General features: G+C 48.7%; 2 protein-coding genes and 1 non-coding gene across 3 annotated transcripts; all 3 read right to left on the reverse strand.

Moving 5' to 3' along the window:
- Positions 1-129: 129 nt before the first annotated feature.
- Positions 130-4,175, reverse strand: LOC131949426 (uncharacterized). The gene is made up of 4 exons (XM_059311333.1): positions 4,033-4,175; positions 3,688-3,880; positions 779-907; positions 130-392 (listed from the first exon to the last, which is right to left on the reverse strand). The coding sequence occupies exons 1-4, from the start codon at positions 4,099-4,101 to the stop codon at positions 358-360; spliced, it is 426 nt and encodes a 141-aa protein (XP_059167316.1). The 5' UTR covers positions 4,102-4,175; the 3' UTR covers positions 130-357.
- Positions 4,176-10,019: 5,844 nt separating this feature from the next.
- Positions 10,020-23,200, reverse strand: LOC131949423 (uncharacterized). The gene is made up of 6 exons (XM_059311329.1): positions 23,042-23,200; positions 21,738-21,888; positions 18,752-18,880; positions 11,602-11,772; positions 10,812-10,922; positions 10,020-10,182 (listed from the first exon to the last, which is right to left on the reverse strand). Exons 1-6 carry the CDS (start codon positions 23,081-23,083, stop codon positions 10,169-10,171), a joined length of 618 nt encoding a protein of 205 aa, XP_059167312.1. The 5' UTR covers positions 23,084-23,200; the 3' UTR covers positions 10,020-10,168.
- A 1,247-nt stretch (positions 23,201-24,447) lies between these two features.
- Trnar-acg (transfer RNA arginine (anticodon ACG)) lies at positions 24,448-24,520 on the reverse strand. The gene has a single exon. It is a non-coding gene; the product is annotated as a tRNA-Arg (tRNA).
- Positions 24,521-25,087: the final 567 nt, after the last annotated feature.

Genomic DNA, 25,087 nt, shown 5'->3' on the forward strand with positions numbered 1-25,087 from the left:
ATATATATATATATATATATATATATATATATATATATATATATATATATATATATATATATAATAAGATTGTGATCTATGAATGAGTGGACCAATCAATTGCTTGCTATAAATAGAAATTATATTTGAGCTGCATATAAAATAAAACAAAAAACTTTAATTTGGCACGTCTTTTGTTATTTGGCTAAATTATGTGTGTGTGTGAAATAAAGTGTGTCCACTTGTATGTACTCCAGAAGGAACGGTTGTATGATGTCTGCAACAGATAAAAATGTTTTTCTACAAGGTTACCTCCTGCCAGTTGTGGGAACCACTATGATGTCATGACTGTCAGGGCAGACAACTCACTCAGGTATCTCACCTCCCTACACCTGCTGTAGGTGTGCAAATACCTGGGGAACAGAGGTAGCACAGGTGAGTCAAACAGGTAATGTCTTGGTCAAGTTGGCTTAAGGCATTTTAGAACTCATCACATCTGGACTGCTGTGGTCAAGTTTCTACTGCTGTGGTCAAGTTTTTACTGTTGTGGTCAAGTTTCTACTGGTGTGGTCAAGTTTCTACTGCTGTGGTCAAGTTTCTACTTTGTGGTCAAGTTTCTATCTCTGTGGTTAAGTTTCTACTGTTGTGGTCAAGTTTCTACTGTTGTGGTCAAGTTTCGACTGTTGTTGTCAAGTTTCTACTGTTATGGTCAATTTTTTACTGTTGTGGTCAAGTGTCTACTGTTGTGGTCAAGTTTCGACTGTTGTTGTCAAGTTTCTACTGCTGTGGTCAAGATTACCTTGCTCCCCCTGTGGTACCTCGTACATTCCAGTGCCCACACAGGCTAGGTCAGGCTGACATGGACAAAGGTCAAGGTACAGTGTGACGTCATGGTCCTTCAACAGCTGGTCATTCCGCACGTAACAGCCTGTGGGTACCAGATCCAAGAGATAACACTTGAACATTTGAGTTGAGTTTGTACACTTGACCACCTGACCACTGGCTACTACACGACATTTGGTCATAACGATAACAAAAATGTCTTTAAATGTTATATTTGACTGTTAGATATAATACCGGGAACTAGCGTACTTTGTATCAGTATCATCTTTCCACGTCCGTGCCCAAGAAACATGGGACAGAGGAAGTAGAGTTTATCTGCTTCAGAGACCTTGGCACATGAAGGGATAATATGATCCGCACTTTTTAAATGCCATTTTTGTCCTAACATGAGTTAGAGCTGGGTGGACTCAGTGACATTCTACTGACTTAAACTCGGATTCGAACTCGAGACTTTTGGGTTAGCAGTCTAGCTCTCTACTGCTAGGCCACGCCGTCCCATTGTATCAGTACAGATCATGTTAGATCATACCTCAAGAGGTGACCTTGACCTTAGCCACAAACCCATGCCAACCCCTGGACCCAAGGAGTTGATCAGTCTAGAGATGAACAGAGTAGAGAGATGTTTCAGTTTGAAGGATTGATGTATCAGTCTAGAGATGAACAGAGTAGAGAGATGTTTCAGTTTGAAGGATTGATGTATCAGTCTAGAGATGAACAGAGTAGAGAGATGTTTCAGTTTGAAGGATTGATGTATCAGTCTAGAGATGAACAGAGTAGAGAGATGTTTCAGTTTGAAGGATTGATGTATCAGTCTAGAGATGAACAGAGTAGAGAGATGTTTCAGTTTGAAGGATTGATGTATCAGTCTAGAGATGAACAGAGTAGAGAGATGTTTCAGTTTGAAGGATTGATGTATCAGTCTAGAGATGAACAGAGTAGAGAGATGTTTCAGTTTGAAGGATTGATGTATCAGTCTAGAGATGAACAGAGTAGAGAGATGTTTCAGTTTGAAGGATTGATGTATCAGTCTAGAGATGAACAGAGTAGAGAGATGTTTCAGTTTGAAGGATTGATGTATCAGTCTAGAGATGAACAGAGTAGAGAGATGTTTCAGTTTGAAGGATTGATGTATCAGTCTAGAGATGAACAGAGTAGAGAGATGTTTCAGTTTGAAGGATTGATGTATCAGTCTAGAGATGAACAGAGTAGAGAGATGTTTCAGTTTGAAGGATTGATGTATCAGTCTAGAGATGAACAGAGTAGAGAGATGTTTCAGTTTGAAGGATTGATGTATCAGTCTATAGATGAACAGAGTAGAGAGATGTTTCAGTTTGAAGGATTGATGTATCAGTCTAGAGATGAACAGAGTAGAGAGATGTTTCAGTTTGAAGGATTGATGTATCAGTCTAGAGATGAACAGAGTAGAGAGATGTTTCAGTTTGAAGGATTGATGTATCAGTCTAGAGATGAACAGAGTAGAGAGATGTTTCAGTTTGAAGGATTGATGTATCAGTCTATAGATGAACAGAGTAGAGAGATGTTTCAGTTTGAAGGATTGATGTATCAGTCTAGAGATGAACAGAGTAGAGAGATGTTTCAGTTTGAAGGATTGATGTATCAGTCTATAGATGAACAGAGTAGAGAGATGTTTCATTTTGAAGGATTGATGTATCAGTCTAGAGATGAACAGAGTAGAGAGATGTTTCAGTTTGAAGGATTGATGTATCAGTCTAGAGATGAACAGAGTAGAGAGATGTTTCAGTTTGAAGGATTGATGTATCAGTCTATAGATGAACAGAGTAGAGAGATGTTTCAGTTTGAAGGATTGATGTATCAGTCTAGAGATGAACAGAGTAGAGAGATGTTTCAGTTTGAAGGATTGATGTATCAGTCTATAGATGAACAGAGTAGAGAGATGTTTCAGTTTGAAGGATTGATGTATCAGTCTAGAGATGAACAGAGTAGAGAGATGTTTCAGTTTGAAGGATTGATGTATCAGTCTAGAGATGAACAGAGTAGAGAGATGTTTCAGTTTGAAGGATTGATGTATCAGTCTATAGATGAACAGAGTAGAGAGATGTTTCAGTTTGAAGGATTGATGTATCAGTCTAGAGATGAACAGAGTAGAGAGATGTTTCAGTTTGAAGGATTGATGTATCAGTCTATAGATGAACAGAGTAGAGAGATGTTTCAGTTTGAATGATTGATGTATCAGTCTATAGATGAACAGAGTAGAGAGATGTTTCAGTTTGAAGGATTGATGTATCAGTCTAGAGATGAACAGAGTAGAGAGATGTTTCAGTTTGAAGGATTGATGTATCAGTCTAGAGATGAACAGAGTAGAGAGATGTTTCAGTTTGAAGGATTGATGTATCAGTCTAGAGATGAACAGAGTAGAGAGATGTTTCAGTTTGAAGGATTGATGTATCAGTCTAGAGATGAACAGAGTAGAGAGATGTTTCAGTTTGAAGGATTGATGTATCAGTCTAGAGATGAACAGAGTAGAGAGATGTTTCAGTTTGAAGGATTGATGTATCAGTCTAGAGATGAACAGAGTAGAGAGATGTTTCAGTTTGAAGGATTGATGTATCAGTCTAGAGATGAACAGAGTAGAGAGATGTTTCAGTTTGAAGGATTGATGTATCAGTCTAGAGATGAACAGAGTAGAGAGATGTTTCAGTTTGAAGGATTGATGTATCAGTCTATAGATGAACAGAGTAGAGAGATGTTTCAGTTTGAAGGATTGATGTATCAGTCTAGAGATGAACAGAGTAGAGAGATGTTTCAGTTTGAAGGATTGATGCAATACCCTGACTTAGAAAACCAACAGTAATGAATCAAGTTTGTATGCAAGTCTCCTCTTACTTCCTCCATCGCTTCCTCTCGCCACACAACTCCCTCCCACCTGCCTCCTCCCATCCCTGATGATGGGACTCAGACAACACGAGCTGGTCTCACAGTCAGCGCTGGTGCTACATGACTGAGATTGTCGTGTGTCGGTGGTTAGACTATCCGTCTGTCGTGTGCCGGTGGTTAGACCATCCATCTCTGGGACCACCTACCAAAATGATGTGAAACAAATTTACAGATTACGGTTGCTGTGGGGGACAATACAAAATGGTCAGTAGTATGTCCATGTGGTCAAACCTACCATTCGAATAACTTCAGCCTACCCCTCCCCCCCCCCCCCCCCCCAACTCATGTACTTACCACCGAAACAACTATAAGCACAACACAACACAAATATTTCATGTCGAGATTTGGTAGCGCACTGAACATCACACCATCAACAACAATGCAGGGTACCAAACGGCAAGCAGCACTAACAAACTAGATCAAGGCCATTCTTAAAACCTAGGCATGATTTGACTTCATTTCTTACTTTTTTTTAAACAATAAATAATTCCGTTATCTCAGCCTGCATGATTTTCTAACGGCTTATCTTTTCTAATCAGGCCTACATACAAGGGGTCTATTGGCAATTAGCCAGTGCAAAGTAATCAAACAACAAAAGTTTACTGATGTTGTAAATATTCTTTAATCAATTCAAAAGTGAGTGAACAACGGCGCTTTACACATCATAGATCAGAACGTGTCGAGTCCTTTGTGTCAGTGCTGTGTTGTTGTGTGTTGTGTTGGTGTGAGTAGAGTTCAGGCTGGTCCGCGTGTTACGAGCAAGTCCCTGAAATAAAAACATGGCGACACAATGTGTGAACACTCGGACCAGACTCATTTGACTGTAGCTCAAATATTCTAACGCCATAGCACTCCCCCATGTGCTAAGGTCCCAGCACTCACTGGGTCTGCTGTTTGCTGTCACTAGGTATCTTTCATTTCAATTTGTAACCAAGTGATCCTGTCAGATTATTTACCACTAATAATACCACTGTCCTCTACATACCACTTCTAATACATACCACTGTCCTCTACTTACCAGTTTCACCCTGTGGGACCTCCTGAATCCCCGACCCCACACATCTATGGCCCGACACACACGGGCAGGCGTCCATGTACAGGGTACTGGTGTAGTTGGTCAAGTCCTGGTCATTCTTCACACACTGGGGACAGACATGTTAGCCTTTAGCCATTGGTCATTCTTCACGTAACACACTGGGGACAGACATGTTAGCCTTTAGCCACTGACCTACAGAAACAACAGGTAGACACATAGACGTTACCATACAAACAACACGGAAACATATTAACCGTTGCAGTCGCAGGTAGGCTATAATGTTCCAGTTTATAATTGGAATGACACTAATGACACTAATGACCAGTCTGGAACTCACTCTGTCCCTGTCCTCCCCGTGGGGAACATGTTCCTCCCGTCTGCCTCCTGCCCCTCCCTCCCTCCCGTCTGCCTCCTGCCCCTCCCTCCCGTCTGCCTCCTGCCCCTCCCTCCCGTCTGCCTCCTGCCCCTCCCTCCCTCCCGTCTGCCTCCTGCCCCTCCCTCCCTCCCGTCTGCCTCCTGCCCCTCCCTCCCTCCCGTCTGCCTCCTGCCCCTCCCTCCCTCCCGTCTGCCTCCTGCCCCTCCCTCCCTCCCGTCTGCCTCCTGCCCCTCCCTCCCTCCCGTCTGCCTCCTGCCCCTCCCTCCCTCCCGTCTGCCTCCTGCCCCTCCCTCCCGTCTGCCCCCTGCCCCTCCCTCCCTCCCGTCTGCCTCCTGCCCCTCCCTCCCTCCCGTCTGCCCCCTGCCCCTCCCTCCCTCCCGTCTGCCTCCTGCCCCTCCCTCCCTCCCGTCTGCCTCCTGCCCCTCCCTCCCGTCTGCCCCCTGCCCCTCCCTCCCTCCCGTCTGCCTCCTGCCCCTCCCTCCCTCCCGTCTGCCTCCTGCCCCTCCCTCCCTCCCGTCTGCCTCCTGCCCCTCCCTCCCTCCCGTCTGCCTCCTGCCCCTCCCTCCCTCCCGTCTGCCTCCTGTCCCTCCCTCCCGTCTGCCCCCTGCCCCTCCCTCCCTCCCGTCTGCCCCCTGCCCCTCCCTCCCTCCCGTCTGCCTCCTGCCCCTCCCTCCCTCCCGTCTGCCTCCTGCCCCTCCCTCCCGTCTGCCCCCTGCCCCTCCCTCCCTCCCGTCTGCCTCCTGCCCCTCCCTCCCTCCCGTCTGCCTCCTGCCCCTCCCTCCCTCCCGTCTGCCTCCTGCCCCTCCCTCCCTCCCGTCTGCCTCCTGCCCCTCCCTCCCTCCCGTCTGCCTCCTGCCCCTCCCTCCCGTCTGCCCCCTGCCCCTCCCTCCCTCCCGTCTGCCCCCTGCCCCTCCCTCCCGTCTGCCTCCTGCCCCTCCCTCCCTCCCGTCTGCCTCCTGTCCCTCCCTCCCTCCCGTCTGCCTCCTGCCCCTCCCTCCCTCCCGTCTGCCTCCTGCCCCTCCCTCCCGTCTGCCCCCTGCCCCTCCCTCCCTCCCGTCTGCCTCCTGCCCCTCCCTCCCTCCCGTCTGCCTCCTGCCCCTCCCTCCCTCCCGTCTGCCTCCTGCCCCTCCCTCCCTCCCGTCTGCCTCCTGCCCCTCCCTCCCGTCTGCCCCCTGCCCCTCCCTCCCTCCCGTCTGCCTCCTGCCCCTCCCTCCCTCCCGTCTGCCTCCTGCCCCTCCCTCCCTCCCGTCTGCCTCCTGCCCCTCCCTCCCTCCCGTCTGCCTCCTGCCCCTCCCTCCCTCCCGTCTGCCTCCTGCCCCTCCCTCCCTCCCGTCTGCCTCCTGCCCCTCCCTCCCTCCCGTCTGCCTCCTGTCCCTCCCTCCCGTCTGCCCCCTGCCCCTCCCTCCCTCCCGTCTGCCCCCTGCCCCTCCCTCCCTCCCGTCTGCCTCCTGCCCCTCCCTCCCTCCCGTCTGCCTCCTGCCCCTCCCTCCCTCCCGTCTGCCTCCTGCCCCTCCCTCCCGTCTGCCCCCTGCCCCTCCCTCCCTCCCGTCTGCCTCCTGCCCCTCCCTCCCTCCCGTCTGCCCCCTGCCCCTCCCTCCCTCCCGTCTGCCTCCTGCCCCTCCCTCCCTCCCGTCTGCCTCCTGCCCCTCCCTCCCGTCTGCCCCCTGCCCCTCCCTCCCTCCCGTCTGCCCCCTGCCCCTCCCTCCCTCCCGTCTGCCTCCTGCCCCTCCCTCCCTCCCGTCTGCCTCCTGCCCCTCCCTCCCTCCCGTCTGCCTCCTGCCCCTCCCTCCCTCCCGTCTGCCTCCTGCCCCTCCCTCCCGTCTGCCCCCTGCCCCTCCCTCCCTCCCGTCTGCCTCCTGCCCCTCCCTCCCCCCCGTCTGCCTCCTGCCCCTCCCTCCCTCCCGTCTGCCTCCTGCCCCTCCCTCCCTCCCGTCTGCCTCCTGCCCCTCCCTCCCGTCTGCCCCCTGCCCCTCCCTCCCTCCCGTCTGCCTCCTGCCCCTCCCTCCCGTCTGCCCCCTGCCCCTCCCTCCCTCCCGTCTGCCTCCTGCCCCTCCCTCCCTCCCGTCTGCCTCCTGCCCCTCCCTCCCGTCTGCCCCCTGCCCCTCCCTCCCTCCCGTCTGCCTCCTGCCCCTCCCTCCCTCCCGTCTGCCTCCTGCCCCTCCCTCCCTCCCGTCTGCCTCCTGCCCCTCCCTCCCGTCTGCCCCCTGCCCCTCCCTCCCTCCCGTCTGCCTCCTGCCCCTCCCTCCCTCCCGTCTGCCTCCTGCCCCTCCCTCCCTCCCGTCTGCCTCCTGCCCCTCCCTCCCTCCCGTCTGCCTCCTGCCCCTCCCTCCCTCCCGTCTGCCTCCTGCCCCTCCCTCCCGTCTGCCTCCTGCCCCTCCCTCCCTCCCGTCTGCCTCCTGCCCCTCCCTCCCTCCCGTCTGCCTCCTGCCCCTCCCTCCCTCCCGTCTGCCTCCTGCCCCTCCCTCCCTCCCGTCTGCCTCCTGCCCCTCCCTCCCGTCTGCCCACTGCCCCTCCCTCCCTCCCGTCTGCCTCCTGCCCCTCCCTCCCTCCCGTCTGCCTCCTGCCCCTCCCTCCCTCCCGTCTGCCTCCTGCCCCTCCCTCCCTCCCGTCTGCCTCCTGCCCCTCCCTCCCGTCTGCCCCCTGCCCCTCCCTCCCTCCCGTCTGCCTCCTGCCCCTCCCTCCCGTCTGCCCCCTGCCCCTCCCTCCCTCCCGTCTGCCTCCTGCCCCTCCCTCCCTCCCGTCTGCCTCCTGCCCCTCCCTCCCGTCTGCCCCCTGCCCCTCCCTCCCTCCCGTCTGCCTCCTGCCCCTCCCTCCCTCCCGTCTGCCTCCTGCCCCTCCCTCCCTCCCGTCTGCCTCCTGCCCCTCCCTCCCTCCCGTCTGCCTCCTGCCCCTCCCTCCCGTCTGCCCCTCCCTCCCTCCCGTCTGCCTCCTGCCCCTCCCTCCCTCCCGTCTGCCTCCTGCCCCTCCCTCCCTCCCGTCTGCCTCCTGCCCCTCCCTCCCTCCCGTCTGCCTCCTGCCCCTCCCTCCCTCCCGTCTGCCTCCTGCCCCTCCCTCCCTCCCGTCTGCCTCCTGCCCCTCCCTCCCGTCTGCCTCCTGCCCCTCCCTCCCTCCCGTCTGCCTCCTGCCCCTCCCTCCCTCCCGTCTGCCTCCTGCCCCTCCCTCCCGTCTGCCTCCTGCCCCTCCTGACGACCGGACTTAGGCAGCACAGGTCCCTCCTGCACTGACCGCTCGTCTCACACGGCTGGTTGCAGGATCTGCTACCTGCAGCTAAGCCAGCCTGTCAAACAGTGGCTGGGACCCTGTCATGGCAGGGACCCTGTCAAACAGTGACAGGGACCCTGTCAAACAGTGACAGGGACCCTGTCAAACAGTGACAGGGACCCTGTCAAACAGGAAACTAACCAAACATTTCCATGAACAAAAGCCTTGGTCTGACAATGTATTGACCAGACTTGTAGAGTGGCTAAAACTCAAGTTTTAGAGAAAAATGTCGAGCTGTATTGTTGGGTCCACACCCACTCCTTTCCCAGCTACTCTTCCCCCCCCCCCCTGTCGTTTTCTTTCAGTTGGGCTTGAGCAGGTCGACCAGTACATAATTACCTCCCATACGTACATACATGCATGCATACATACATGATTCATCACCCTCCAGCCTCCGGACATACTGATCTATGACGGGAGGGGGAGCCTCACTTTGACACAATCAATGGCCCAGATGTGTTACCCTGATATTCTGTTATTAACTATTTGTTTTGTTGTCTTTGTGATGGTGGGCTGTTAACGGCTGGTAGGAGTCGATGTTGGGGGGGGGGGGGGGGTCATGATGTGTGGGGTTGGGTGAGTGTGGGAGGGTGTCAGTCTCTCAGGTGACACATTTCTAGGCAACTAGTATACAGGGAGACTACCTCAGGTGCAGATCATGTTTTATATCATATAGTTATCTTTAGATTCTGTGAAAAGTCTATCAGTAAAGGACCATGACTTGTGTGTTTACTAAGCAGCATATACCCGGCATTGACCGGATTTAGGAAATATATTACTTTTCAAAATAACCCTAACCACAACCAAAACACACCAAAAAAAAAAACCGCAAATCCAAACGCAAACCCAAACACAAAGAAAACACAAATGCAAACGAAAAAAAAAAACACAAACGCAAAAACAAATAGAAACACAAACCTAAACGCAAACAATAACTCAAAATAATGCAAAAGTAAATGCGAACACAAACACAAAAAATTAAATAAAAATTAGATATTCTTACATTTTCATCAGAAATGAACTCAAAAGGAAAGTTTGAAAGAAATTAAAAATGGGTCAAAACTACAAGACGTGATTATAATCTAACAGACAGACACACAAACAGACACGCAAGGCGACCTAAGAAATCTGTAAAAATAGAGCACTTAAAATTATCGGCAGTAATGGAGCCATCTTTTTAAAACCTCGAGTCAAATATTTATCGTCAACCGGGTGGTCCGCATGTTGCATGTGAGTTTAAACAATGGCCTGAAATATTTGGTGACAAATCCAGCGACTCACCAGCAGAACAGAGAGAAGCATCCAAAGCAGCAGACATGTTGTGTTGGCTTTGGTGTTCGATGACATGTCTGACAGTTGATGTATGACAGATGTCAGATCTGACAGTGGTTGTTTGACAGGTCGGAGAATCTAATACTTCTTGTACAACTGAATGATTGGGTTGTTGTGTTTTTATTTTATACCCTCCCCTGTGACGTCATTACTGGTTGTGTTGTGGGCGGGAAGGTGGGTGACACACGTGATTGGTTCATATTTTACACGTGATTTATATCCAACATAAACATCACAGGTGTGAGACAGTAATCGATAATTGATAAGACAAAAACACATATGACTTATTTTTATTCTCGAAAAACAATATAATCCTGTATGGTTTGAAACAAAAAAGAATGGCTTTCTGTTTCCCATTTTTGGCTTTCTGTTTCCCATTTTTGGCTTTCTGTTTCCCATTTGGCAAGTCTGTTTTCTGCTACAAGTTAAACACAGTTTCCTGTTGAGTGGGTACAAATACGTTAGAACGACGTGGGTAGCATACAATTTTAAGTGGATATCATTCAGGAATACACAAACAGTTTTAAATATATATTATTTATACCTTAACTCCCATACAAGACACCACCCCCCTGACACCACCCCCCTGACACCACCCCCCCCTAAGACACCACCCCCCTAAGACACCACCCCCCTAAGACACCACCCCTCTGACACCAACCCCCTAAGACACCACCCCCCCCCCCTAAGACACCACCCCCCTAAGACACCACCCCCCTAAGACACCACCCCTCTGACACCAACCCCCTAAGACACCACCCCTAAGACACCACCCCTCTGACACCAACCCCCTAAGACACCACCCCCCTAAGACACCACCCCCCCTAAGACACCACCCCCCTAAGACATCACCCCTCTGACACCAACCCCCTAAGACACCACCCCCCCTAAGACACCACCCCTAAGACACCACCCCTGTAAGACACCACCCCTCTGACACCACCCCTGTAAGACACCACCCCTCTGACACCACCCTGTAAGACACCACCCCTCTGACACCACCACCCCCCCCTAAGACACCACCCCTCTGACACCACCACCCCCCCCTAAGACACCACACTGCCTCACCTGTCTCCCCCAGGGGCATGACCATCAAGCCCGTCCCGTTACACTTGAGGCCGTCAGCGCAGGGACAGGCCAAGTTCATGTCAGTCACCTGTGTGATCCTAACCAAGCAGGCTGGGGGGGGGGGGGGGGGAGTGGACCAAAGTTATTATTGGCAGTTGTACACTTTCTAAAAAAGTTAAACGTTACAATGTTGTACACATCACAATCATGTACACATCACAATCCTATGCACATCACAATCATGTGCAAGTCCACATAGATGTAACATTGGTAAACCAGACAATGGTGAATAAGTTTACTCTCTCCAGCTGACTTGCCATGATAAAATGTTCCAGAACGTCTAAATATAAAAGGTAATTGACCTCCATGATACTCATAACATTCAATTACTTTCAGATGACCAGTAAAATATATTTTAATATTTATTTTTTAAAATGCAATTTTTTAATGAGTTGCTTCAGGGTAGCCACAAAACCTCCCTCTATCCAACTGGTCCAGGCGTGGCTACCTTTTGTTATTGTTTTCTCGTCATGATGTGTGGGCTACATGCTAATGTGATGTGATATTTGATTCAGGCGTTCTATATACAATCTTACGTTACTTAATTGCATCGATATTTGTTTTACTGAAACTGCATAATTTCACACTAATAATTTAACATGTCTGTTGAGCAGGGTCGGATTAAGTTTGGTCGGGGCCTCTGGCTGCTGCCTTCTCAGCCCACCACTGATGTCGAGTTAAATTAGTTGATAATTGGAAACTCAAATGCTAATTAACAGAAAGGACCTACAGTCTCCGACTCCCCCAAGTTTCTTGCACACTCCCCCAGCCCCAAAGGCCGCTCGCCTTCTCCCCACGGGCTGCATGAGGCTGATACAACATTCCTCTGCCCCACAGTCCCTGACAGTAGAGCAGGGGGCGTCCACAGCTTTCTTGGTCAGGGCAGGGGCCGAACACACGCCTGATATGTAAACAAATGGAGGATGTTATACATTTAACTGATTAAGCATTTTTATAGACCTAAAATATTGGACTATATTTTTAAAATTACATACTCACCAACCTCCCCCTAGGGTACCTAAAGTGTGTACTCACCAACCTCCCCCTGGGGTACCTAAAGTGTGTACTCACCAACCTCCCCCTGGGGTACCTAAAGTGTGTACTCACCAACCTCCCCCTGGGGTACCTAAAGTGTGTACTCACCAACCTCCCCCTGGGGTACCTAAAGTGTGTACTCACCAACCTCCCCCTGGGGTACCTAAAGTGTGTACTCACCAACCTCCCCCTGTGGTACCTAAAGTGTGTACTCACCAACCTCCCCCTGGGGTAGTGTGTACTCACCAACCTCCCCCTGGGGTACCTAAAGTGTGTACTCACCAACCTCCCCCTGGGGTACCTAAAGTGTGTACTCACCAACCTCCCCCTGGGGTACCTAAAATGTGTACTCACCAACCTCCCCCTGGGGTACCTAAAGTGTGTACTCACCAACCTCCCCCTGGGGTACCTAAAGTGTGTACTCACCAACCTCCCCCTGGGGTACCTAAAGTGTGTACTCACCAACCTCCCCCTGGGGTACCTAAAATGTGTACTCACCAACCTCCCCCTGGGGTACCTAAAGTGTGTACTCACCAACCTCCCCCTGGGGTACCTAAAATGTGTACTCACCAACCTCCCCCTGGGGTAGTGTGTACTCACCAACCTCCCCCTGGGGTACCTAAAGTGTGTACTCACCAACCTCCCCCTGGGGTACCTAAAGTGTGTACTCACCAACCTCCCCCTGGGGTACCTAAAGTGTGTACTCACCAACCTCCCCCTGGGGTACCTAAAATGTGTACTCACCAACCTCCCCCTGGGGTACCTAAAGTGTGTACTCACCAACCTCCCCCTGGGGTACCTAAAGTGTGTACTCACCAACCTCCCCCTGGGGTACCTAAAGTGTGTACTCACCAACCTCCCCCTGGGGTAGTGTGTACTCACCAACCTCCCCCTGGGGTACCTAAAATGTGTACTCACCAACCTCCCCCTGGGGTAGTGTGTACTCACCAACCTCCCCCTGGGGTACCTAAAGTGTGTACTCACCAACCTCCCCCTGGGGTACCTAAAGTGTGTACTCACCAACCTCCCCCTGGGGTACCTAAAATGTGTACTCACCAACCTCCCCCTGGGGTACCTAAAGTGTGTACTCACCAACCTCCCCCTGGGGTACCTAAAGTGTGTACTCACCAACCTCCCCCTGGGGTACCTAAAGTGTGTACTCACCAACCTCCCCATGTGGTACCTAAAGTGTGTACTCACCAACCTCCCCCTGGGGTACCTAAAGTGTGTACTCACCAACCTCCCCCTGGGGTACCTAAAGTATGTACTCACCAACCTCCCCCTGGGGTAGTGTGTACTCACCAACCTCCCCCTGGGGTAGTGTGTACTCACCAACCTCCCCCTGGGGTAGTGTGTACTCACCAACCTCCCCCTGGGGTAGTGTGTACTCACCAACCTCCCCCTGGGGTACCTAAAGTGTGTACTCACCAACCTCCCCCTGGGGTAGTGTGTACTCACCAACCTCCCCCTGGGGTAGTGTGTACTCACCAACCTCCCCCTGGGGTACCTAAAGTGTGTACTCACCAACCTCCCCCTGGGGTAGTGTGTACTCACCAACCTCCCCCTGGGGTACCTAAAGTGTGTACTCACCAACCTCCCCCTGGGGTACCTAAAGTGTGTACTCACCAACCTCCCCCTGGGGTACCTAAAGTGTGTACTCACCAACCTCCCCATGTGGTACCTAAAGTGTGTACTCACCAACCTCCCCCTGGGGTACCTAAAGTGTGTACTCACCAACCTCCCCCTGGGGTACCTAAAGTGTGTACTCACCAACCTCCCCCTGGGGTAGTGTGTACTCACCAACCTCCCCCTGGGGTAGTGTGTACTCACCAACCTCCCCCTGGGGTAGTGTGTACTCACCAACCTCCCCCTGGGGTACCTAAAGTGTGTACTCACCAACCCCGGGGTACCTAAAGTGTGTACTCACCAACCTCCCCCTGGGGTACCTAAAGTGTGTACTCACCAACCTCCCCCTGGGGTACCTAAAGTGTGTACTCACCAACCTCCCCCTGGGGTACCTAAAGTGTGTACTCACCAACCTCCCCCTGGGGTACCTAAAGTGTGTACTCACCAACCTCCCCCTGGGGTACCTAAAGTGTGTACTCACCAACCTCCCCCTGGGGTACCTAAAGTGTGTACTCACCAACCTCCCCCTGGGGTACCTAAAGTGTGTACTCACCAACCTCCCCATGTGGTACCTAAAGTGTGTACTCACCAACCTCCCCCTGGGGTACCTAAAGTGTGTACTCACCAACCTCCCCCTGGGGCACCTAAAGTGTGTACTCACCAACCTCCCCCTGGGGTAGTGTGTACTCACCAACCTCCCCCTGGGGTAGTGTGTACTCACCAACCTCCCCCTGGGGCTGGGGTAGTGTGTACTCACCAACCTCCCCCTGGGGTAGTGTGTACTCACCAACCTCCCCCTGGGGTAGTGTGTACTCACCAACCTCCCCCTGGGGTACCTAAAGTGTGTACTCACCAACCCCGGGGTACCTAAAGTGTGTACTCACCAACCTCCCCCTGGGGTACCTAAAGTGTGTACTCACCAACCTCCCCCTGGGGTACCTAAAGTGTGTACTCACCAACCTCCCCCTGGGGTACCTAAAGTGTGTACTCACCAACCTCCCCCTGGGGTACCTAAAGTGTGTACTCACCAACCTCCCCCTGGGGTACCTAAAATGTGTACTCACCAACCTCCCCCTGGGGTACCTAAAGTGTGTACTCACCAACCTCCCCCTGGGGTACCTAAAATGTGTACTCACCAACCTCCCCCTGGGGTAGTGTGTACTCACCAACCTCCCCCTGGGGTACCTAAAGTGTGTACTCACCAACCTCCCCCTGGGGTACCTAAAGTGTGTACTCACCAACCTCCCCCTGGGGTACCTAAAGTGTGTACTCACCAACCTCCCCCTGGGGTACCTAAAGTGTGTACTCACCAACCTCCCCCTGGGGTACCTAAAGTGTGTACTCACCAACCTCCCGCTGGGGTACCTAAAGTGTGTACTCACCAACCTCCCCCTGGGGTACCTAAAGTGTGTACTCACCAACCTCCCCCTGGGGTACCTAAAGTGTGTACTCACCAACCTCCCCCTGGGGTACCTAAAGTGTGTACTCACCAACCTCCCCCTGGGGTAGTGTGTACTCACCAACCTCCCCCTGGGGTACCTAAAATGTGTACTCACCAACCTCCCCCTGGGGTAGTGTGTACTCACCAACCTCCCCCTGGGGTACCTAAAGTGTGTACTCACCAACCTCCCCCTGGGGTACCTAAAGCGTGTACTCACCAACCTCCCCCTGGGGTACCTAAAATGTGTACTCACCAACCTCCCCCTGGGGTACCTAAAGTGTGTACTCACCAACCTCCCCCTGGGGTACCTAAAGTGTGTACTCACCAACCTCCCCCTGGGGTACCTAAAGTGTGTACTCACCAACCTCCCCCTGGGGTACCTAAAGTGTGTACTCACCAACCTCCCCCTGGGGTAAAGTGTGTATTAACCAACCTCCCCCTGGGGTACCTAAAGTGTACTCACCAAACTCCCCCTGGGGTACCCAAAATGTGTACTCACCAACCTCCCCCTGGGGTACCTAAAGTGTGTACTCACCAACCTCCCCCTGGGGTACCTAAAGTGTGTACTCACCAACCTCCCCCTGGGGTACCTAAACTGTGTACTCACCAACCTCCCCCTGGGGTACCTAAAGTGTGTACTCACCAACTTCCCCTGGGGTACCTAAAGTGTGTACTCACCAACCTCCCCCTGGGGTACCTAAAGTGTGTACTCACCAACCTCCCCCTGGGGTACCTAAAGTGTGTACTCACCAACCTCCCCCTGGGGTACCTAAAGTGTGTACTCACCAACCTCCCCCTGAGGTACCTAAAGTGTGTACTCACCAACCTCCCCCTGGGGTAGTGTGTACTCACCAACCTCCCCCTGGGGTACCTAAAGTGTGTACTCACCAACCTCCCCCTGAGGTACCTAAAGTGTGTACTCACCAACTCTGGGGTACCTAAAATGTGTACTCACCAACCTCCCCCTGGGGTACCTAAAGTGTGTACTCACCAACCTCCCCCTGGGGTACCTAAAGTGTGTACTCACCAACCTCCCCCTGGGGTACCTAAAGTGTGTACTCACCAACCTCCCCCTGGGGTACCTAAAGTGTGTACTCACCAACCTCCCCCTGGGGTACCTAAAGTGTGTACTCACCAACCTCCCCCTGGGGTACCTAAAGTGTGTACTCACCAACCTCCCCCTGGGGTACCTAAAGTGTGTACTCACCAACCTCCCCCTGGGGTACCTAAAGTGTGTACTCACCAACCTCCCCCTGGGGTACCTAAAGTGTGTACTCACCAACCTCCCCCTGGGGTACCTAAAGTGTGTACTCACCAACCTCCCCCTGGGGTACCTAAAGTGTGTACTCACCAACCTCCCCCTGGGGTACCTAAAGTGTGTACTCACCAACCCTGGGGTACCTAAAGTGTGTACTCACCAACTCTGGGGTACCTAAAATGTGTACTCACCAACCTCCCCCTGGGGTACCTAAAGTGTGTACTCACCAACCTCCCCCTGGGGTACCTAAAGTGTGTACTCACCAACCTCCCCCTGGGGTACCTAAAGTGTGTACTCACCAACCTCCCCCTGGGGTACCTAAAGTGTGTACTCACCAACCTCCCCCTGGGGTACCTAAAGTGTGTACTCACCAACCTCCCCCTGGGGTACCTAAAGTGTGTACTCACCAACCTCCCCCATGGGGTACCTAAAGTGTGTACTCACCAACTTCCCCTGGGGTACCTAAAGTGTGTACTCACCAACCTCCCCCTGGGGTACCTAAAGTGTGTACTCACCAACCTCCCCCTGGGGTACCTAAAGTGTGTACTCACCAACCTCCCCCTGGGGTACCTAAAGTGTGTACTCACCAACCTCCCCCTGAGGTACCTAAAGTGTGTACTCACCAACCTCCCCCTGGGGTAGTGTGTACTCACCAACCTCCCCCTGGGGTACCTAAAGTGTGTACTCACCAACCTCCCCCTGAGGTACCTAAAGTGTGTACTCACCAACTTCCCCTGGGGTACCTAAAGTGTGTACTCACCAACCTCCCCCTGGGGTACCTAAAGTGTGTACTCACCAACCTCCCCCTGGGGTACCTAAAGTGTGTACTCACCAACCTCCCCCTGGGGTACCTAAAGTGTGTACTCACCAACCTCCCCCTGGGGTACCTAAAGTGTGTACTCACCAACCTCCCCCTGGGGTACCTAAAGTGTGTACTCACCAACCTCCCCCTGGGGTACCTAAAGTGTGTACTCACCAACCTCCCCCTGGGGTACCTAAAGTGTGTACTCACCAACCTCCCCCTGGGGTACCTAAAGTGTGTACTCACCAACCTCCCCCTGGGGTACCTAAAGTGTGTACTCACCAACCTCCCCCTGGGGTACCTAAAGTGTGTACTCACCAACCTCCCCCTGGGGTACCTAAAGTGTGTACTCACCAACCTCCCCCTGGGGTACCTAAAGTGTGTACTCACCAACCTCCCCCTGGGGTACCTAAAGTGTGTACTCACCAACCTCCCCCTGGGGTACCTAAAGTGTGTACTCACCAACCCTGGGGTACCTAAAGTGTGTACTCACCAACTCTGGGGTACCTAAAATGTGTACTCACCAACCTCCCCCTGGGGTACCTAAAGTGTGTACTCACCAACCTCCCCCTGGGGTACCTAAAGTGTGTACTCACCAACCTCCCCCTGGGGTACCTAAAGTGTGTACTCACCAACCTCCCCCTGGGGTACCTAAAGTGTGTACTCACCAACCTCCCCCTGGGGTACCTAAAGTGTGTACTCACCAACCTCCCCCTGGGGTACCTAAAGTGTGTACTCACCAACCTCCCCCTGGGGTACCTAAAGTGTGTACTCACCAACCTCCCCCTGGGGTACCTAAAGTGTGTACTCACCAACCTCCCCCTGGGGTACCTAAAGTGTGTACTCACCAACCTCCCCCTGGGGTACCTAAAGTGTGTACTCACCAACCTCCCCCTGGGGTACCTAAAGTGTGTACTCACCAACCTCCCCCTGGGGTACCTAAAGTGTGTACTCACCAACCTCCCCCTGGGGTACCTAAAGTGTGTACTCACCAACCTCCCCCTGGGGTACCTAAAGTGTGTACTCACCAACCTCCCCCTGGGGTACCTAAAGTGTGTACTCACCAACCTCCCCCTGGGGTACCTAAAGTGTGTACTCACCAACCTCCCCCTGGGGTACCTAAAGTGTGTACTCACCAACCTCCCCCTGAGGTAGTGTGTACTCACCAACCTCCCCCTGGGGTAGTGTGTACTCACCAACCTCCCCCTGGGGTACCTAAAGTGTGTACTCACCAACCTCCCCCTGGGGTACCTAAAGTGTGTACTCACCAACCTCCCCCTGGGGTAGTGTGTACTTACCAACCTCCCCCTGGGGTACCTAAAGTGTGTACTCACCAACCTCCCCCTGGGGTACCTAAAGTGTGTACTCACCATCCTCCCCCTGGGGTACCTAAAGTGTGTACTCACCAACCTCCCCCTGGGGTACCTAAAATGTGTACTCACCAACCTCCCCCTGGGGTACCTAAAGTGTGTACTCACCAACCTCCCCCTGGGGTACATAAAGTGTGTACTCACCAACCTCCCCCTGGGGTACCTAAAGTGTGTACTCACCAACCTCCCCCTGGGGTACCTAAAGTGTGTACTCACCAACCTCCCCCTGGGGTACATAAAGTGTGTACTCACCAACCTCCCCCTGGGGTAGTGTGTACTCACCAACCTCCCCCTGGGGTACCTAAAGTGTGTACTCACCAACCTCCCCCTGGGGTAGTGTGTACTCACCAACCTCCCCCTGGGGTACCTCACGAAAACCTGAGCCCACACAGTGACTGCCGTCCTGACAGGGACAGCTGTTGTAGTACATCGTGTTGTCATGGGTCGGTAGATACTGCTCGTTGTTCACGTAACATTCTGGCCGGTGACAAAATTAATGTAACAGTAGGTAGTCCAAACTGGCGAAAAAGTGCGTTTTAGGGACAGTTTTTGCGGTTTTCAAAAATAAAATTTCACTACTTTTAGTTGTCCTATAAGAATAAAAATTATATGTCAATAAAGTTTATGTCTTTATCTGCCGTAATCTGGTATTTTTATATCTGTAACATATGTTTGAATGTGTTTTATATTTGTTTGAAAAGTATCAGTTACGTCAACAAATTTCACCGTTTTGCGTGTACCGATCGACCCCACACTATTTCATTTGGTTGCGGCTTCGCGACGAAGCATCGTAGAAGCATAATCTTAATGTCATTTTAAAGAGCGAATTCTAGTCTATCGTTTGATGTATAAGTTGAAAAAATAACTTGCTTATTTCATTTTAAAAAATCAGTTTTTAAACTTTAAATGACGATATATACACGAAAACAAACTAATTCTGTTTCAATCTTTACACCGATGTAAAGTTCACTTTTATAACTACTTTGTGTTGTAAATTCAAGTCTTTCTGATTTACGGTCGCGAAGCCGTACCCTCAATAAGCATATAACCCTCGAGTCAACTTTCAGCCCCGAGTCAGTTGCTCGCCGAACGGTTTTAAAGGTTGACGACCAATGATGCTAAACGGATTTTACCCTTGCTAGAGCCTTCAAACAAGTTGTAAGTATCATTTTTAAAGTTTCATTTCCATTTTAATAAATGAATTTTAAGTTTCAATGTCAGTTTGGTTTAATTAGCACACGTTATTAATGTAAATTTGAACCCTACTAGTCCACGGTTTTAGCGCGTGAACTACGCTTGTACACATGGTGTGTTTAAACGTGAAGCTATTTAATTCAGGACATTCTAGGGACTTAAAATATGGATGCACTTAACTATTAGATGCTAGTGTTTACTAATTCTTTAAAATCTATCGAATGGGATTAATGATAGGGTCGTATTACTACAATTTATCTGGACTATCGCGTCAAAATTTATGAATCGACAAATTCAAAATGGCCACCAGACATTCTTGGTTACTATGTGGACGAACTCAATTATTTACAGGGAACGAAGGTTAAATACTTATAAAATATTATTGAAACACAAAAGAAACTTATAATTGTAATAACTATACATTTTTATCAATTTATCTAAAACAAAAGACACTAAATTTTAAGGACTAATGTGATTAATTTTTAATTTTCTGTTGTGCACTTTGATTCTGATTCCCCTGCTGAATAATGTGAAATGGTCTGCGCCAGTCTCCTTAATAAAATGTACCAGATCAATTTTTAGATGGTGGTGCAATTTAATAAGATTGTACATGTTGTGACTTAGTTTTAAATGTTATATTAGTTGTAAGTGTAAGTAGTACTAGTAGTATTTCTCATTATTTATTTATTTTATATGCATATAGTAACACTGAAGGACAGTTAAGTTGTCCTATATGATGTTGAGAACCACAGTATGGCATCTTCATCATTGGATATCTCAACCATTGTGGCACAAACAACGAATATTTCATTCAATAGAATTAATGTTCAAAATATACTATCAAGTATAAATTTCTTTAAACAAAAAGGTGTTTTCAGGCTTTTTCATGTTTCCAGCTACAGTCACAGGATAAATAGTAGGCCTACACAATAGGCTAGTAGTAAATCTAATTATATTTTATTAATCACTAAATCAATTATTTATTCCATAGCTGGAGACATTTATGGTGGCCTATCAAGAACTTTCCTTACAAGGGAAGGGAAGAAGGCCAAGCCCCCCCCCCCAACTACAATTCCCAAAACATATCACTTACTCTTGATGCTCCACAAGATCAAGGTTGGGGGAAACAAGACATACAAAGATGTGGAGTTGTCGTTTTAAAAACTGTTCCCCCAAAGCAGTTATCAACCCAATAGGTTTGAGTGTAGCAGCAACTGCTGCATTACTTGTAGGCATCACGTCTTTATTAGATTACATTACATTACTCCACTAAATTTTGATTCTGTTTCTCCTGCTCGAGATAACTGTGGCATTTTTTAAAAATAATATTTTAACTCATGTGATTTTTGAAAATAATGAACACATTATTCCTGTTAATGTTACCAACAAAATAGTTTTAGAGTTATTCTATGTCCAAAGCAAAAAAAAAAAATTATGAAAATAAAAGTGACCAAAACGCATTTTTGTCATTTTCAATTATTTTTTTACCTTAGAAAGACTCATTTTAGATGACTGAAAAAAATTGGGCATATATATTACAAACTTTGCAGTAACTTTACCAATTTCTACACTTCTATGTTATTTAGTTTAGAAAATATGGGTTCTCAAAAATGGCACTTTTTAAAAATCAGTTTTTTAACAAATTTTGCTTTTTTAAAAATCGCATAACTTTTTTATTTATTAAGATATTTTTAAAAAATTTGTGGCATAGAGCTTACAATTAAAAGTTCTTTCATGACATACTCACTCCAGAAGTCTGCAGTCAATAGTTAATTTCAGTTTGGACTACCTAGTAACAGGAGGGACAGATGTCAAAATCAATATTGATATGTACACGTTCATATTTTATGCCATCTTCCCTTCAACAAAACAATTTTATTTTTAAAATAATTTCGAGCCTGCCAGGATTCGAACCTGGAATCTTCTGATCCGTAGTCACAGGCCCCTACAGCCAATCTTTCGGAAAACTCATAAAAATAGCTCAATAAGTATCAAAATATTGCAAAACTTTAAACTTTGCTTTTACATTACCCACCGTCAACCCCCCCCCCACACACACACACCCCAACACTAACAGTTTCCACACATGCCCCTCGCTTCTTCATTTCCAATCCCCTCCCACCCCCACACCCACACTTACTGTTTCCAGAGGTCACCCTGTCCACACACGCCCCTCCCGTCTCCCTCCTGCCCCTGAAGACAGCCGAACTGAGACAGCACTGGCCAGCAGCACAGTCTGAGCTGGTCAGACAGCTCTTTGTCTGTCTGACATGCTGTCTGTCCTCTGCTGTCTGTGGACAAAGTAAACAGACACGTCATGCCAACAAACACAAGTAAACAGACACGTCATGCCAACAAACACAAGTAAACAGACACGTCATGCCAACAAACACAAGTAAACAGACACGACATGCCAACAAACACAAGTAAACAGACACGTCATGCCAACAAACACAAGTAAACAGACACGACATGCCAACAAACACAAGTAAACAGACACGTCATGCCAACAAACACAAGTAAACAGACACGACATGCCAACAAACACAAGTAAACAGACACGACATGCCAACAAACACAAGTAAACAGACACGTCATGCCAACAAACACAAGTAAACAGACACGTCATGCCAACAAACACAAGTAAACAGACACGTCATGCCAACAAACACAAGTAAACAGACACGTCATGCCAACAAACACAAGTAAACAGACACGACATGCCAACAAACACAAGTAAACAGACACGACATGCCAACAAACACAAGTAAACAGACACGTCATGCCAACAAACACAAGTAAACAGACACGTCATGCCAACAAACACAAGTAAACAGACACGTCATGCCAACAAACACAAGTAAACAGACACGACATGCCAACAAACACAAGTAAACAGACACGACATGCCAACAAACACAAGTAAACAGACACGTCATGCCAACAAACACAAGTAAACAGACACGTCATGCCAACAAACACAAGTAAACAGACACTTCATGCCAACAAGATAATTACTTTGACGTCACTGTTTGAACCGACTTAATTACAGGTAACCAATTGGGGAGGTAACTCGACACTATCTTGGGGTTAGGGGCAGCTATGGGGGTTAGGGGCAGCTATGGGGGGTTAGGGGGGAACTCTGATTATGTAATGGCTGTACAGCTTTACATTATGGCTGTACAGCTTTACAAGATTAGTGGACAGCTTTACAAAATGTTTGTGTCAGCGTTTATATGTAACGACGTCTCACATATGTGTGATGATGTATGTATAAATGGGCAGCCATGTTTTAATGGCTGCTTCGGCACGCAACAAACTACAGAATATGTGAAGATAAAATGTGTTTCTTTGACAAAATATGAAATTAAAATGTGAATCATCGACTAAATGTGAAAGAAAAATGTGAATCATCGACGAAATGTGAAAAAGTGACCAACTGACCACACAGGCGAACACAAAAACTCCAAGAATCACAAACTTCATGGCCGGTAACTCCGTCAAATCTCGTCTCGTGTAAAAAATGAGATAAGACCTAGAATCTCTAGGTCTTTTGTGTCTAATTTGTTTGCTTTCACAAACCGGATTCAGGCGGTTGTTACAGTTGTAATTATTTTAAGCAAGGTAATTGTCGCTTACTTTAATTTTTTTTTAAGGGGAGGTCATCCAATGTTTGAAGTGAAGCTTGCTATTTGGAGTTACGGTTCGTTAACTGTCATCGCGGGCCTTTTTAACTTGGTCAAAATGGCGGATAGAGTAGGTGACCCCGGCATATAAAGGAATAATGTGTTCAGCTCTATGCCCAGCCGCTTAAATCGTAAAGCGATTGAGGTACCCAGAAGTTTAATAGCGGAAATAGATTTGTATAATTTCTTTAAATATTTCATGAAATAAATTTATAAATCTGGGTGCTCACTTATGGAGAATATATCCCCTTTCATAAGGGGATATAGGTTCATGATAGGTTTATGTTCTATAACAACAAGACCTAAGTTCACTTTCCATCATTGAGCGCCCAGGCTTTTATTTTTAGTCATACCAGCATATAGCTTTAGTAAGGTTTAACCGAACTGTAGATCTATTTATATTTCACTTTTTAGTGCATTTTTTATTTCTAATTGTTTTTGGTGATTTATTTATAAATAAAAGGTTGTTTTTTTTTTTATGTGAAAATTATTTTACACTTTTTAGTCATTCGTTCGAAATGTGGGTGACACTATAGGGCCTAGAGGCTAGGTCTAAAATACTTTGGTTAAACCCCGACCACTATAGGACCTAGAGGCTAGGTCTAAAATACTTTGGTTAAACCCCGACCACTATAGGACCTAGAGGCTAGGTCTAAAATACTTTGGTTAAACCCCGACCAGTAGATTGTAAACAAAAGCCTGTTGTTGACCCTCGAACTTTGAACCAGCTGTGGCAGACAGCTCACCCTCTACTGTTCGCTCATTGAGCTAGTACTTTATCTTGTTGTCTTCCCTTAGTTACGAACCCCTTTCATTTATTATTAATAACTAATTTTAACATCAAATTAAATTACAAAATTTTAATTCTTGCATTGTCAACGATGAAAAAGGTAGAGATCTATCTGGAAAGTGGGTAAAAAAAACTGCGTTATAAAAATTTCCACAAACTGTCATATATCAGGCGAGCTTCTGTTGAAAGACTTGTTGATGTGCTCAAATAAGTGTAGTGGCACAAGTTCCCGGGACAAGTTGAATATATGAACAAGTTGCTGGAACAAGTTTTATGTGTGAACAAGTTGCTGGAACATTGTTCCCTAACACTGGAAAGATTTGACGTTGAGAAATGATTGAGACATATTTTGGTTTTTAAAGAGAAAAAAAAATCGAGCCTGCCAGGATTCGAACCTGGAATCTTTTGATCCGTAGTCAGACGCGTTATCCGTTGCGCCACAGGCCCTACGTACAAGCAGGTTTACTTAGAAACAAATTATTTGATTTTCATCATTAGAGACCGACAGTCACAAACTGATTTCTGTCACTAAATGTGATTTTGTTACATGGTCTAATCGATACCTGACTAGATCGGTGACCCACACTTGTAATCGATACCTGACTAGATCGGTGACCCACTGTTGTAATCGATACCTGACTAGATCGGTGACCCAATGTTGTAATCGATACATAACTAGATCGGTGACCCAATGTTGTAATCGATACATAACTAGATCGGTGACCCACTGTTGTAATCGATACCTGACTAGATCAGTGACCCACTGTTGTAGTCGATACCTGACTAGATCAGTGACCCCCTGTTGTAATCGATACCTAACTAGATCGGTGACCCACTGTTGTAATCGATACCTGACTAGATCAGTGACCCACAGTTGTAATCGATACCGAATGCTTAATGTCACTAGCATTATCTTCAAACAAAAAAGTATTTTTTTTTAATTGTTAAAATAATAAGCTTTTATATGCGTTGAAAATAAAAATAAAACTTGCATTAGTTAAAATATTGGTCGCT

This window comes from Physella acuta, unplaced genomic scaffold (assembly GCF_028476545.2).
Source record: "Physella acuta isolate Inbredline_101_S28 unplaced genomic scaffold, ASM2847654v3 ptg000695l, whole genome shotgun sequence".
Taxonomy (NCBI): Eukaryota; Metazoa; Mollusca; class Gastropoda; family Physidae; genus Physella; species Physella acuta.

Excerpts from the sequence above, each read along its gene's own strand:
- LOC131949426 (XM_059311333.1), bottom strand. The coding sequence starts at position 4,101 with ATGTTCAGTGCGCTACCAAATCTCGACATGAAATATTTGTGTTGTGTT. Across the intron at positions 3,881-4,032 it reads TGCTTATAGTTGTTTCGGTG|GTGGTCCCAGAGATGGATGG; the intron begins GTAAGTACATGA and ends TCATTTTGGTAG. Across the intron at positions 393-778 it reads GGTACCACAGGGGGAGCAAG|GTATTTGCACACCTACAGCA; the intron begins GTAATCTTGACC and ends TCTGTTCCCCAG.
- LOC131949423 (XM_059311329.1), bottom strand. The coding sequence starts at position 23,083 with ATGAAGTTTGTGATTCTTGGAGTTTTTGTGTTCGCCTGTGTG. Across the intron at positions 21,889-23,041 it reads TTTTTGTGTTCGCCTGTGTG|ACAGCAGAGGACAGACAGCA; the intron begins GTCAGTTGGTCA and ends CTTTGTCCACAG. Across the intron at positions 10,923-11,601 it reads ACTTGGGGGAGTCGGAGACT|CCTGCTTGGTTAGGATCACA; the intron begins GTAGGTCCTTTC and ends CCCCCCCCCCAG.